This window comes from Polyodon spathula, chromosome 23 (genome assembly GCF_017654505.1).
Source record: "Polyodon spathula isolate WHYD16114869_AA chromosome 23, ASM1765450v1, whole genome shotgun sequence".
Taxonomy (NCBI): domain Eukaryota; kingdom Metazoa; phylum Chordata; class Actinopteri; order Acipenseriformes; family Polyodontidae; genus Polyodon; species Polyodon spathula.
In genome coordinates, this window is record NC_054556.1 from 9,573,764 (window position 1) to 9,588,257 (window position 14,494).

The following is a 14,494-nucleotide window of genomic DNA, read 5'->3' on the forward strand; positions in this document are numbered from 1 at the left end:
ATGCCAAATTTATAGCAAAACATTATTTCCTCAAACATCCCCCCTCACTCAATAATATAATCAACTATTTTACACTTTTAACATGCCCTGGCCCTGGTACCCTCCTTTCTAAGAGTGTATCACTGTAACTATGGGTTAAAACCTTGTTGATAGGCCTGTATATGTTAATGAAGATATGGAATGTGGATTTACAGGATGGTTTTAAAGTCAGTACTTTTCATGATCAGCTATGGTATTTTCTACTTCTTAAAGGGCGTTGGGTAGAGGAAGAAAAGTTATGTTTTCAGTTATCCAGAGCAGTGTGGATGAAGTTAATTCTGCGATACATGAACAATACTGTCAAGTTGGCACTGATTATACCCAAGTGGCCATTGCAACCACAGCAGCAGAAGTGTGCCATGCAAAGAGGAAGTATGGGAACAACAAAGTAGGCTCTTAACAGGAAACAAGTGCAGGAAACAGCTAGTTTTCTGCAGTCATGATGTTTCCAAAACCGCAGCTCCTCTGGCCCAGTGCACTCCATGACAGAACAGGACGGTATTGAGAGCCAAGACAAACGCTGTGGTTGCTAGGAGGACCTGTGGGATCAGTACTTGCAAGGTTTTTTATTCCAGATGTTTTTAATAGTCTGGCTGCTTTTCTATTTCATTAAGGAGGGATAATGTTGGGAAAAAGTATTCTGTTGCGTTAAGTGCTTGGTTGTAAAAAGGCACTGTATTATGGGGGGTTTGGAAAAACCATGACATCCCTATTCAAAGCATATATTTGACCATTTACCAGAAGATGAATTCAAACACTCTGAAAAAGTACATATCTGTAACAAAATATAATAGTATATTATCCATAAAAAACTTATAAATATAATATCAACTTACACCCGAACAATGAGCACTAGTCCAAATGCACTTGTTTATATAGCCATTTCCAATCATATTAAAAGTGTGGTCAGCAATAGGAAATTACATAAATCAATGCGGGAGGAATGGCCCTTTTAGCAGAATACTTTCAGTGATGTGAACTTTAACCCTAATCTGCAATCTCAGTGTGCATTATTTAACAGATAACAGTCCCTCTTTAAAGCTGTTGTACAAAAATTCTATGGCCTTCCTTTCATTAACCAATCAGGTGCTTCCCATAACGGCTAACTTGCTTTGTAGCCTGGAACATGCTTTGACCTTTAAGACGTGACTAAGGTAAAAAATGACCTAGGAAGTGAAACAGTAGCATAACATAACATGTTATAACATGTTTTCCTTTCAAAACTGGACATTTGGAATTGCACAACAGATAAAATTTATGGAATTTTGGTTAGCCATAACCACTTTAAGAAGGAGAATCTCGATATATCCAGAAAATAGGCACTGTTCAGCCCTGAACTGTATAGTCAGACTGAGGTATCTAGTGATTTCAGCTCCTCACCTTTCACAGTCATGAAATGCATCCCTGTGCTGTTCCTGACCTATGGAGAGATGGACAGTCTCTCAGAGAAGGACATGTAAGTAAAAATCTGACAGATAAACAAACTGCACTGTGCTTTTTCTGACAAAAAGTGGTAGGAAATGACTAATCAGGTGAGCAAAACTGAGCTGCAATCACAGAAACATCCTATTTGACCTCCAGTTCCACTCAGAACCAGATACCATCAACATGCTGAGGCATAGAAAGAGTCTTACTGTAGTTTCACCAGGTCCATGACTAACACTTACCCTGCTATTTGTTTAATATATTTACTGTTTCTATGCACATAGTCAGAAAATTCCCTCGTCAGTCTGGGCCACCCCTTCTGCATTCCAACAATTCTTTACTTGTTTTTCAGAAAGCCACTGACAATACTTCACTAACAGGGAAGGATCTTTACCAAGGTATTTCAAAAGGAATTTTTGGTACTTATCTGGTAGAGGGTAGAGGATGTTGATACATGTAATTTCTATACCAGCTGTTTTATGAGCAATTTAATAATGAACGCCTCCCTCTTTCAAAGACGTCTGAGCATTCCTGTGTTTTTCCCCTCATAAACAATTAAGTAATTTGATTTGTTTAATTTGCCTAATTCAAATTAATGTGCAGCAAGTGGCCAGGGGTGAATTGAACAATTGACAATTAACTGGTCATGTGCCTTTAAAAAGAGGCTGAAAAGCCAGTTTCTTTTTCTTTTTCTTCCGCCAAAGGTGGTGGAGGTGGAGGTGGCGGTCCCTGTCCCTGTCCCTGTCCCTGTCCCTGTCCCTGTCCCTATCCCTCATGACTGCAGGTTTTAACTGTGATCCTTAGGACCAGAGGAAGGGATTAATTTAGGGGATTTATTAATCCTACAAAGGTTTATTTTAGTTTATGTAGGGCAGGGGTCTCCAACCCTGGTCCTGGAGAGCCCCTATCCAGCAGGCTTTGTATGTGTCTTTACATCATCAGTGGCTAAAGATCTGGAACATCTGCTAATCTTGACTAATTAAGCCAACAATTGGTTCAATTAAGTAACTGAGGGATTGGTTGAAACGAAAACCAGCAGCCACAGTAGCTCTCCAGGACCAAGGTTTGAGACCCCTGATGTAGGGAGAAGTTTCCTGAAGCTCTCCCTTTTAGTGGGAGTAGCATTTGGCCACCTTTTACCTCCTAGTGGTTTCTGCACAGTGTTTTGTTTTGCCTTTTTGTTCTGCATGTATTGTACTGTAAATATCCTCCCGCACTAGGGCTGCCATTTCTGGTACCCAAATGGTGGCCACCAACCACTGCAACTGCCTGCAATACTTGTAGTTAATAAAAACTGAACACCTGAGCTGCATTTCAAATACAAACCCGTCTCATGTTCTCAGAGGATATCCGCACCATAATTGTACACCCCTGTTACAACACCTTTACTAAATGACTTACCAAAAATATGAATTTATTATACCCTGAGCTAATGAAATGAAATACAAGCCTCATATTAGACAAGAGTTTAAGGGTAGGAGTAACTTAAATAGATTTTAGGTTATTTGTTTGTTACACTGAAGGAGAAAACAAATGCTAAAAATACAAAGTACTTTCCAGGGAATGTACTGTATATATGTTTGTTATCGTGTTTTCTATTGGAAGAAATGTGCACAGCGCAAGGAAGATCAAAAGTTCCCATGTATGATGAGCAGATTACTTACGAGTAGCTTTCTTAACAGTCATCCTACCACAATCCACCCCCACTATGCCACTCTGCCTGTAGGCTCAGCTGTTCCATTCCTATCACCTAATCAAATAATTCATGCAGTGCCGCTAACTCACCTCTTCAATGTAAAATTCTAATGCACTCAATGCATTTACTGACAGTCAGTATGCTATTTTAATCAGTTCAGTACTGTATAAAAGGAGAGTTTTACAAATATGATTTATGGAATGTTTCTGAATATGATTTGTGGAATGTTGCCTCTTGTTTGCCTTGTTTTAGCCTAGTAAATTAAAGCTCTATTTTTTTTTTAACAGTATTTTTTTTTAATTTTGTGGAGTTGGTTGGACTTTATGGAACAATGTAGTACAATCACAGCATAAAATCATAATATACGGTGTAAATGCTTACCTCATGGGGACAGAACTCGAGGGGTTGGAAGAAGCTGAGCCCTCGGCTGAGCCGCTCAGTACCGGGATTACAGCAGTCTTCCACTCCTTGTTCAATAGCCTCGTTGATGCTGGAAACGGGGAAGGCGCAGACAGCTGAGTTGTGGATAGGCTTGCTGCTCCCAGGCTCAGTCTCGGCAAACACCCCGTAGAGGATGTCGCTGCTGGCTTTCACTCCCAACTCCTGGGCCAGCTCCTGGCCTGCCTTCCCCAGATGAGCAGCCTGCAGAGCGTTGTAGACCACGTCTTGTTGATAATCCCCGGCCCTCCTCCGGCGCTTGGGCTCAAAGCGGCATTCGAGCAGCACCTCACGGTAGTGGCTTAATTCCCACTCCGAGAGAGGAAGCCGGCCCACGCGGGTCTGATACATGGAGGGCTTTTCGGCCATCTCCCTCTGCACTGATAGGAAGTAGACAAAATCCCCCGCAGAGAAGCTGTACACATAGTGGATTGAGTAGGAGTCAACAAACTGAGGTAGGACGGTAAGCCCATGTACTTCAGGGAAAAATCCATCCTCGGTTGCCAATGGCCTGCGCACAGATATCGACTTTCTCCCATACTTCTGGGTCACAGTGCTGTTAACAGTGGCCGCCACAAAGAAAAACAAAGCCTGGCCGTCATCAACCAAGCTGGCTTTTGTGCCCAAGGGGCTCGCTACACAGTCGGGGCAATTGTTTTGACTGTTGGACTCCTTTTTATAAAGGCACTTGGAACTGGGTGGGTCCTGCTGGTTAGTAGGGTTAAGTTGGTGGAAGTAACAGACACCATTCTGAGAACTGCCACAACTGTATAAATATGAAAAACTCGTATCCAGTGCTAGGATCTGGTTGTCTGTGTCCTCTGGTTTCTTGGAATCAGTCTCTATGTCACATGATTTACAGACTTGACATTCCGGGTTACCCACTGGCCCAGTGCGTAACTCCCATAACTTATCAAGACTGGAATTCAAGGCTTCAATAATGTTCCGAGAGGCCAGATACACTGTTGTTTTATCATTGAAAGTGGTTCTATCAATAACTATATTTTGTATAGGACTGTTGATCTGGTAGTGAGGTGGGTTGTAGGTCACTGAAAAATCCACAAAGTTGGAGGTGATTTCTGGGCACCTATTATCAGCTAAGACTATAAAACTTAGCGCCCAGAAGCAGGTAGCCCAAAACGTGTCCTGCCAGACCATCTCAGCAGAGAAGAAAAGAAACAGCAACTTCTTTTTCATTACCTGCTGGCTTTAAGTATGGAACTCTTCTGGCTCGTCTTGTGCACCATTAAAATGATTGCTATAAAGACAGAGAAAAGAACATCAAATTCAACATATTACAAAACGCAGGATGTCAAGGATGTCAAGGAGCATTATTTTGGGGCGCGTGTTTGGTTGGCCTCCAATTTTCCTGAATAAATTCAAATATTTTAATGTTCAAAACCAGCAAGAAAACAATAACCTGCGTATGTGCTTAAGCTGAGAAACAAACTTTGTTTTTACAAAATAAACCTTCTTGTGCTCTTAAATGTGACCTCTTACTAATGCATGTTCTTCTAAAAAGACAAGCCAGTTTTATTAAAATTTACATACTGAATATATAAATATATATGGTATCCCATTACAGTGGAATTTGTATAAAAAACAGAAAGATGTTTAATAAACACATTTTGGAAAGTTCCAGTTTAAACAGAGGCTTTACTCCCATACAACTTGTTGCATGGCTTTGTACAAGGGCATGCAGCAGCAAGAATGCCTGTAATTTGAGTGTCATTTTTACTGACAAATTAGATCATTCAGCAGAACTTCTCATTTTTAAGTTAATAGACGAAATACAGGTAGAGGTTTTCTAAAGAGAGTTTTATTTTTAACAAACGTCCTTAAATTCAATCATTCAATCTGGATGACCTGATGAGGTGGCATCCTGTTTAAGATAAGCACTGATCTTAATCTCAACTCCAACTTGTATGTTCAGAATCTTTCAGAATTAGATGCTACTGATGAATTGACTTTTTTTCATTTACTTACATGAATTCAGTTGTTGTTCAACTTTTCCTAAGATCTTGCTGCTAAACCTTGCTATGCTTTCTAATGTTACATTTCTAACCTATTTTAATCTATGCTGGGGAAAGAGACCCAGTACTTATTTTCCACTGTTTACACATGGAACCACAGAGAACACCATATTGTGTTTAGTTATGCCAGGCTCTCCCCAGTGTAAAAAAAAAATGGTGTGCTGGTTGATATTAATCCATGTGAGGGGGGTGGGGGTACAAAGTTGCAAGTTGCAAACTGCTGGTCAGAAATAGAGTTCCACTAAAGTGCAGCAAACCAACATTAGGTCAAACATTACATGGAAAATGCAAATATTGAATATGCATTTAAACTGCCTGGAACGGAAGGGCAAGTTACACAAGTTACAAAATAAAATATGACTGTACAGACAAATGAATCATCCTGGGGTCACCCAGCTAAAAATCTACTAGGTTTGATGAATGAAAATAACAACTGAAACCATCTACCCTATCCCCAAAATGGAGACAGAAACCGGTTAGTAACACTTAGTAGCTTATGGTCTGAAGACCACTTGATCCTTGGTGGTGTTAAGAATCAGTTAGTATATTGGCTGTAGCATGTTGTTAGTAAGATTACTGTTTCACAATCTTTCATGACTCACTTTGAACAGTTCAATTTTTACTCCTTACGTTATATAATCTCTACATGACTTAGCAATGGACTCAACATATTTGTGTATGTTGAATAAGGATGGGGGATTGGGGGGGGGGGGGGTGATTTATCATGGAATCTTTTTATACCCAGATCTGCAAACTGTGAAGGAAGTTATTACAGCTGCACAAGTTACAACAACTTTTGTGACTCATCTCTTAAGTGATGATTTTGAATATGACTGCACTGCAAATGTTATACAATTTCATAAAGACTATCAATCACTGGGTTATGAGCTGTAAAATACAATCAGTTTTCAGCTGTGAACAAGAAGTAGTTGTCCTTTAAATGACGCACTGTGGCAAAGTGCCCGCCCGTGTGTATTTTGTGTTATATGTTATGTGTTAATGTTGGTGTGCAGTCATTGGTACACAGGATATAAGCGGATCTGTGTAACATGAGTGTTTAAAATGTATATTTATTTAGGCACGAGGATTGCATAGCACTTCACGTGCAAGTAAAAAGTAATATGTGAGCACAGGGAATTGCACTTTATTAATTCACGTGCAGTTGTACCACGACTCCAATTGAATGGTTGATTAGCAATCGGGTCTCGGTACAGCTGCATAAAAGCAGCATGTTTTCACCCACTCGTGGTTGTGTGTTTGGTGAATGGAGAACAGGATAGGAGACGGAGGTAATAATTGTGATAATAATAATAGCAGTTAAATATCCGCTCACCGTGTTTATCTGTACAGTCTGTTTTGTTTGTCTCTTGTTTTGGCGACGAGTGTCGTGTCCTGTGTTTTTGTTTGTTACAAACCTTTTATTTACTGTCTGTTCATTCATTAAATGCTGAGTGAGACCATTCGCTCAGCTCCACCAAACTCCAACCCTCTGTCGTTTATTTCCTGGTTCCTGTTTCTGGTCTGATGTCCCCCACTCCGGCCGTCTTTGTGACATGCACCCACTAGGAAATGTTTGGAGGATTCCAAGTGCAGTACCATGGAACATTTTATATAGCTTTCCAGTGCTCAACAGATTCACCCTTGTGTGCTTTCCGTTCATGTTGTACATGCTGGCTCTCACTAGAGTATTATCATACTGGTGGATTAGGTGAGTTTGAATGGAAGTATTTCTTGTCGAAAAAGCTAGTTGCAAACATCAGAGACAAGTTAAGCTAGACATTTAAAGCAAATACATTAAAAAAAGGTAAGAAATACAAAATGTAACCAACGTCTTTGTGACTTATGATTGCCTCTTAAATATGATCATGTTAGCAAGCCTGAAACATACCTCAGACAACAGAGAATAAAATCAAGGGATAATAATATATAATATGAATTATCTCACAATAGGTACAAAATTAAATAAAACTGTAAATCAGCTGTGATTCTTTGGGACTGATTTACTTTAAGCTGTTGCTAGAGAAAAGTTTTACAATAGGAAAGGGCTGTTTATTAACAATTCTAGTAAGAAACCACTTGGGTACACTGTCAATTTTCAACAACACAAGACAGTCCTTTTTCAATTTAGAATAAAATGGTACATTGAGGAAAGGTTTAGAACATTTGAACACATTATCAAAATAGAATTAGCAGAATAGTTTTTAAGAGAGTTCTGTTGAAGGAAGTTGTCACAGCGATATCTGAACAGTACAGGGAATGTAACTAGTTTACATTTTTTTTATAATGCATTATTAGTAAAGCTCCAAAATATTTGACTACGTCAAGTAAAGAAAAATAGATTTCGATGTAAAGTTTATGCTAAAACACTGGTAACATTGACAGGTTAGTCAATCAAACCTTTTATCTGCTTTCTGCATGTGTGAAAAAATAAAAATGAACCTTTTACAGGTTTGAGTCTGATGGATTGAGCACATTCTTTTAATTTATTTGATTAGAAACAACCATTATAGCTGTAGTAGAGCAATTTTGAAAAAGAAGATACATTGGTTCTGAATGTATTTTCTATTTTACAAGTAATTTGTAATCAAAGCATGTAAAAAGGTGACTCACTTTTTTTTTCCCTATGAAGAAACATAATGTTAAACTAGGAGGACACATTTTTTCTTATTGATCGATTACTAGCTTTTCATTCCAAGAAAACTGGAGCTGAACATTTCCCTAACTTCAATCAGGCTCTTTATAATCTTTTTTAGGCACACCCACTTTGATATTCCCATTGTGCCCTAAGTATCAAGAAGACAACCCCACGCTGTCTTTCACGAGCAGGTAAGCCTTAGTTAATCGTCCTCCCTGTTTTTTTATGCCGATTGCTGATTTCCTGCATGGCATGTGAGCATGTTTCCCAAGGCAGATAAGAACATAAGAAGAACATAAGAAAGTTTACAAACGAGAGGAGGCCATTCGGCCCATCTTGCTCGTTTGGTTGTTAGTAGCTTATTGATCACAGAATCTCATCAAGCAGCTTCTTGAAGGATCCCAGGGTGTCAGCTTCAACAACGTTACTGGGGAGTTGATTCCAGACCCTCACGATTCTCTGTGTAAAAAAGTGCCTCCTATTTTCTGTTCTGAATGCCCCTTTGTCTAATCTCCATTTGTGACCCCTGGTCCTTGTTTCTTTTTTCATGTCGAAAAAGTCCCTTGGGTCGATATTGTCAATACCTTTTAGAATTTTGAATGCTTGAATTAGGTCGCCGCGTAGTCTTCTTTGTTCAAGACTGAACAGATTCAATTGTTTTAGCCTGTCTGCATATGACATGCTTTTTAAACACGGAATAATTCTGGTCGCTCTTCTTTGCACTCTTTCTAGAGCAGCAATATCTTTTTTACAGAGAGGTGACCAGAACTGAACACAATATTCAAGATGAGGTCTTACTAATGCATTGTACAGTTTTAACATTACTTCCCTTGATTTAAATTCAGCACTTCTCACAATGTATCTGGGCATCTTGTTGGCCTTTTTTATAGCTTCCCCACATTGTCTAGATGAAGACATTTCTGAGTAAACAAAAACTCCTAGGTCTTTTTCATAGATTCCTTCTCCAATTTCAGTATCTCCCATATGATATTTATAATGCACATTTTTATTTCCAGTGTGCAGTACCTTACTTTTCTCTATTAAATGTAATTTGCCATGTGTCTGCCCAGTTCTGAATCTTGTCCAGATCATTTTGAATGACCTTTGCTGCTGCAACAGTGTTTGCCACTCCTCCTATTTTTGTGTCATCTGCAAATTTAACAAGTTTGCTTACTATACCAGAATCTAAATCATTAATGTAGATTAGGAATAGCAGAGGACCCAATACTGATCCCTGTGGTACTCCACTGGTTACCACTTTCTGTTTTCTACATGCTAACCACTCCCTAATCCATGCATCCATGGATCCATGTGTTTCCTTTAATCCCTACTGCGTTCAGTTTGAGAATTAATCTTTTGTGCAGGACTTTGTGAAAAGCTTTCTGGAAATCTAAATAAACCATGTCATGTGCTTTGCCATTATCCATTATTATGTTGCATCCTCAAAAAAATCAAGCAAGTTAGTTAGACACGATCTCCCTTTCCTAAAACCATGTTGACTGTCTTCCAGGACCCTGCTACTAGGTAATTTTCCATTTTGGATCTTATTATAGTTTCAATAAGTTTGCATATCATTGAAATCAGGCTTACTTCTACATATGCTCACTGCAGCTTAACCTGGTTTATTCTGTATGGCAACTATGTTACACGTCACTACATTTTTTCCACAACAAAGACACTGAACAGTGCATGCAGGATTCTTAGGTGTTAACAAAACATTCTGGAATCATGAGCTCTGTTGTTTTGTTACCAGGCCCCTTCTCTGAGGAATTCACTGTGAACATTTGATGATTTGTTGTTAAAATGTAATTCTTTTTTTAAATTTTATTTTGTAATACAGGGGTTGGTAAAAATGTACTACCTGCCCAGCAATGTCAACAGGCTATAGGACCACCATGCGCAGTCAGGGCTACGGGTCAAGTTGTTTAATGAATGCTTAAATGAGGGTGTTTTCTATTAATCCTGTTTTTTTTTTTCTTAATCTGCAATTTTTTCTTCTACTTCAGCCATCCCATTATTATACAACGAGCAACAGAAAATAAAGCTTTACTGCAAATAAAGCTTCACCAGCATTATTTCAGAGATAATGAAATTGCTGAGATAATGGAGGTTTGTTGTTCACATTATTGACCAGAGTTCCATTATTACCCTGTAAAACATCACAGCAGTACTATTATCTCTTCAATCTACACCACTGCTGTTTACAACATTCTTACAATCTACAATTATATAGCCTAGGTACACGTTACCTTATCAGAATTAATTTGTTGTTTATAGTTCATTTTGTAGACATTCTCTAAAGGTAGTTTCTGTTGTTAGGATACACGCTTTCACATGCCTGAGTTGTGCACTGTCACAAATAGGTGTCTTGTTGCTCATGGGAGAAGGCTTAAAAAATACCTTATCTAAACAAACATGAATAAATGATCATGTTTTTTTTTTGGCAATTCTGGCTACTTTTGGAAATTGAGTTCTTCCTGTAATGATATTTTGCTCAACCTCATTTTACTCAAAATAGTTTTACTTTCAATTTCCACCAACCTGATCTTGAAGCAGGTAGTTGAGCAGGAATGCTTCAATCATTATATCCAGGTCAATCCTGATTACAGTTTTCTTATGTGTATTTCTGTTACCTGAGTTTACCCTGTCCTACCCATAAAACAGCCACCCCCACATTTCCTACCACTGTCCAACAATCCTATGCAGATTAGGAAACATGGAGTCATGGCAACCCTGTAACTAATTTACTATTAGTCAGAATTTTATTGTTACTTATTAACTTCTCTGAAGTGTTTCACTTCTGGAATGAATCATTTCTGTCCTTCATAGAGCGGTAACGAAAATATACCAAAGATGTCTTAAAACACCTCGCTGATTTTTTAATTAATTTTTTGGTTCATTATGCAAATGATATCCCTGGTTCTGCGAGATATAACAGCTGCCTCTCTCTGAAGAAACTTAGTTTCAGTTAGGATGGGAAAGCAGATCTGACATACTTTCATAGAGAACTGACAGTAGACAGCCAGATGCTTCAGTATCTAAGAATTGATAAAGTTTTGCAGGGCACAATCTCAGGCCATTCTGAAAAAGAGACTTCCACCACAAACGTCACTGAAGGATTTACAGGCAGTAATTGACAAAGCAAGGTCATGTGTCTCTTTAATTTAAACACAGAAGCTGATAAGTATTGTTATAAAATCCACATGTGGCTTTCATTTCCAGTAGACTCAATCAGATCTGTGCCAGTTGACCAGAAGGTCCCTACACTCTGAAAGGATAGCAGCAGGTTTATGAAAAAAATATACTGTCATACCCATGTGTGGCAGGGCAGAAGTGAGAAGTACCCCTTGTGACCCAGAGCAGGACTGCAGATAAAAAAAAAAAAAAAAAAAAAAAAAAAACCCTGCCAGCCTTACATTCCCTCACACACAGTACTTACAGCAGTAGGGCTTCTGCTACCACACGTAACTAGTTATATTAATTAAGACTTTGAGGAACCAATTTGAAAAAAAGATTCAAGCACCGAGTCAACCGAAATAGACAAGTATTTGCATCACAAAGCCACCTTTAGCTGTGGGGAATGGGAGTGGTGCTTTATTGACGTACCTTCCCACACCTCACATTTTACTCCCTCAAGGACAGGGCTGTGGCTCCCTGGCAGCATCTGTGGGAGTGCTGTATTAAAGATATGGGTGTAGATTAACAGGGGTATCAGCAAGCCTGGACCCATCATAGATCCATACAACCATTTCTATTATGTTTATGTTTAATGCTTTATTTTACATACTGTTTTATTGTTTTTTTGTTTTTTTTAACATAAGTCTATTTGTTAATAGTCTAATTTGTATGATTTTTGCAAAGGTATATAAATAGTTTATCCACAACTTCAAAGTATTCATTAAAAATGGTAATGTAATTTTTTTAATGTATTTTTTTTTTTTTTTTAAGAAGGACTAGCTCAAATCTCCACAACAATATTTTATATAATTACTGTGAAATTAATGGAAATGTCTTTTTTTATTTCAGAATGGCTTACTGGATAATAGTACAATGCATTTCATATAAACAATGCATGTACATTATGTGTGACAAACTGTTAAATATGATTTTTGCTGTATTTGTCTAAATCTCACAAACCTAAAGCTCATAATCAAAAACTCTTAAGTGAGGGTTCAACTTTTCGAACCTCAGACAAGTAAACCATTACAGCTGATCACAAATAAAAACAGCAAGCTTGCTCCTGTTCAACTTTAAAGAGTTCAATAAGAAGGAAAAAAAAAAAAGTTTAGTACAATAATAACTGTCTCTTGAATACTGATGTTGAGTTAACAAAAACTTAAATCACGCAGTGTGGTCAGAAAGGGTAGAAGTGTTCTATGCTTTCATTATGCTGATATAATGCTTTATATAAATACTGACAAACTGCAACATTTTCTGCTTTTATACCAAGATATACAGCAGTAAACCTGGTTTCTTCTAATTTGTGGCTTCAACTTTTATTGGGGGAATTTTATGGTCTACTATTTATTCTATTGGACATAAGAGATAAAACACAGCAGTACTCGAGTGAACCATGATTACATTGTTTAGACTAAACTACAAGCAGCTGTGTGTTTTACTACATCGGTTATGTGCTAATTCCATGTTCGCTGCAGCATCACGATAAACTCAGGGCTTGGAGAAATCTATTGCCAATACATTTTTTTCTCATGAGGTTGGCCAGGGGTTCAGAGAACTGCCCTACTATAAGGCAGTATCAAATGGACTATGGATTTTTCTACCAGTAGATAAAGCATTATAATAATAATAATACTACTAATAATAATAATAATAATAATAATAATAATAATAATAATAATAATAATAATAATAATAATAATAATGTATAGGTGTTTCATTTTACAATGACTCAAATCCAAACGTGCAATAACGTAATCTTCGGTTGTACAAGTGGGTATTTCACCCTTTTCACTCTTACCAACACAATCTGTGACCTCATTAACTTTTTAAGACCGTGAAGCATTAGAAGTACGGCCAATGAAAAGGTGCCATTGTTACGGTATCCGTCTTACCTAAGTGCATTTTGAAACTTGGCACGATCATGAGAATTAAAAATATAGCCTACGTACCTTTTTTTTTATTATTATTATTTACTGACCCATAATTCTGCCCACGTGGTATTAATTTAATTCCCATTATATAGTAAACACGGAGAGAACTGAAAACAAGTTTCTTGTATTTGAAGGCAACAGACTTAGCCTACCTGACTCAAACGTTTTGTTCCACGGTAAACAGAAACACCGTACAGTTCAATGTGGACACAAAAAACTTTCCAAGCTCGACCCTCCGGGACCAAGCAATCCTACTGCTGGAGTACTTTTTAGTTACTTTAACCTTCTTTCGTTTTTCACACTTTTCTCTGCTCTAGTGAAAGAGCCCGGTACGTAGCGTGTAGAAATGTCTCCCAAAAGGAACAGCTAAAGTAAGTAGTAGGGTCATTTTGTCTAGGCACTATTGAATGCCCCTCCCTTTCCATAAAGCCAAGGGAAAGGCTGTGTAAATAATGTAGGATTGCGCAACGCTGCCTGTGTATGTACTGTCTGTCACTGCTTTTGGTTTATTAAGAAAGATACAGCAACAAAAATGTGTTATAATAGCGTATTATTATGAACAATGTTCGCAAAACCCCACTGCAACAATAAAACTACATAATACACATAACAATGTCTAAGTCAACTATAACAAACCCGCTAACCAAGTAGAATGTTATCAAAACTCTATGTTAATAAAAAAGTATTTTCAGGTCTGGATTAAAACATGTTATATTTTTCATAAACGCACTCAGTTGTACAATCTTTACATTGCATTCTATGTATACGTGTGCAGATGTTTCCAGTTACTTTTTAATCTTTGCCTTTGAGAAGGTGGGTCGATGAACAGATTCAGAAATCAACTGAAAGTTATGCAAAACCATAGGCCATTGCTCAAACTATCGGGATAAAAATATGTCTGCTGGCAGTGTGTCAACAGCATAAAGGGGTCAGACTGAAAAATTCCAAAATACCCATACCAAAAGGGTAGAAAGTGACTGTGCAGAAAATCTCTGTTTTAAAACATATTATTTTTGATAGTTATTAAGTGCAGTCAATGCTTGAGTGAAGGCACTTCCCATATACAAGTTTACCATGGTATTGTTGCACTGCATTTTTGCCCTTTTACCATTCTTGT

At 37.9% G+C, this 14,494-nt stretch overlaps 1 protein-coding gene across 2 annotated transcripts in view; it reads right to left on the reverse strand.

Moving 5' to 3' along the window:
- LOC121298060 (macrophage-stimulating protein receptor-like) overlaps positions 1-13,783 on the reverse strand; it is a 28,691-nt gene extending 14,908 nt beyond the window's left edge. Inside the window, exons 1-3 of one of the 2 annotated variants that reach the window (XM_041224827.1) lie at positions 13,530-13,783; positions 11,873-11,941; positions 3,542-4,856 (exon numbers count right to left, since the gene is read on the reverse strand). In XM_041224827.1, the coding sequence (XP_041080761.1) occupies positions 3,542-4,795 (1,254 nt within the window). In that variant the 5' untranslated portion in view covers positions 4,796-4,856; positions 11,873-11,941; positions 13,530-13,783. The remainder of the gene's footprint in view (positions 1-3,541; positions 4,857-11,872; positions 11,942-13,529) is intronic. The other variant, XM_041224826.1, reaches the window with a different exon arrangement.
- Positions 13,784-14,494: the final 711 nt, after the last annotated feature.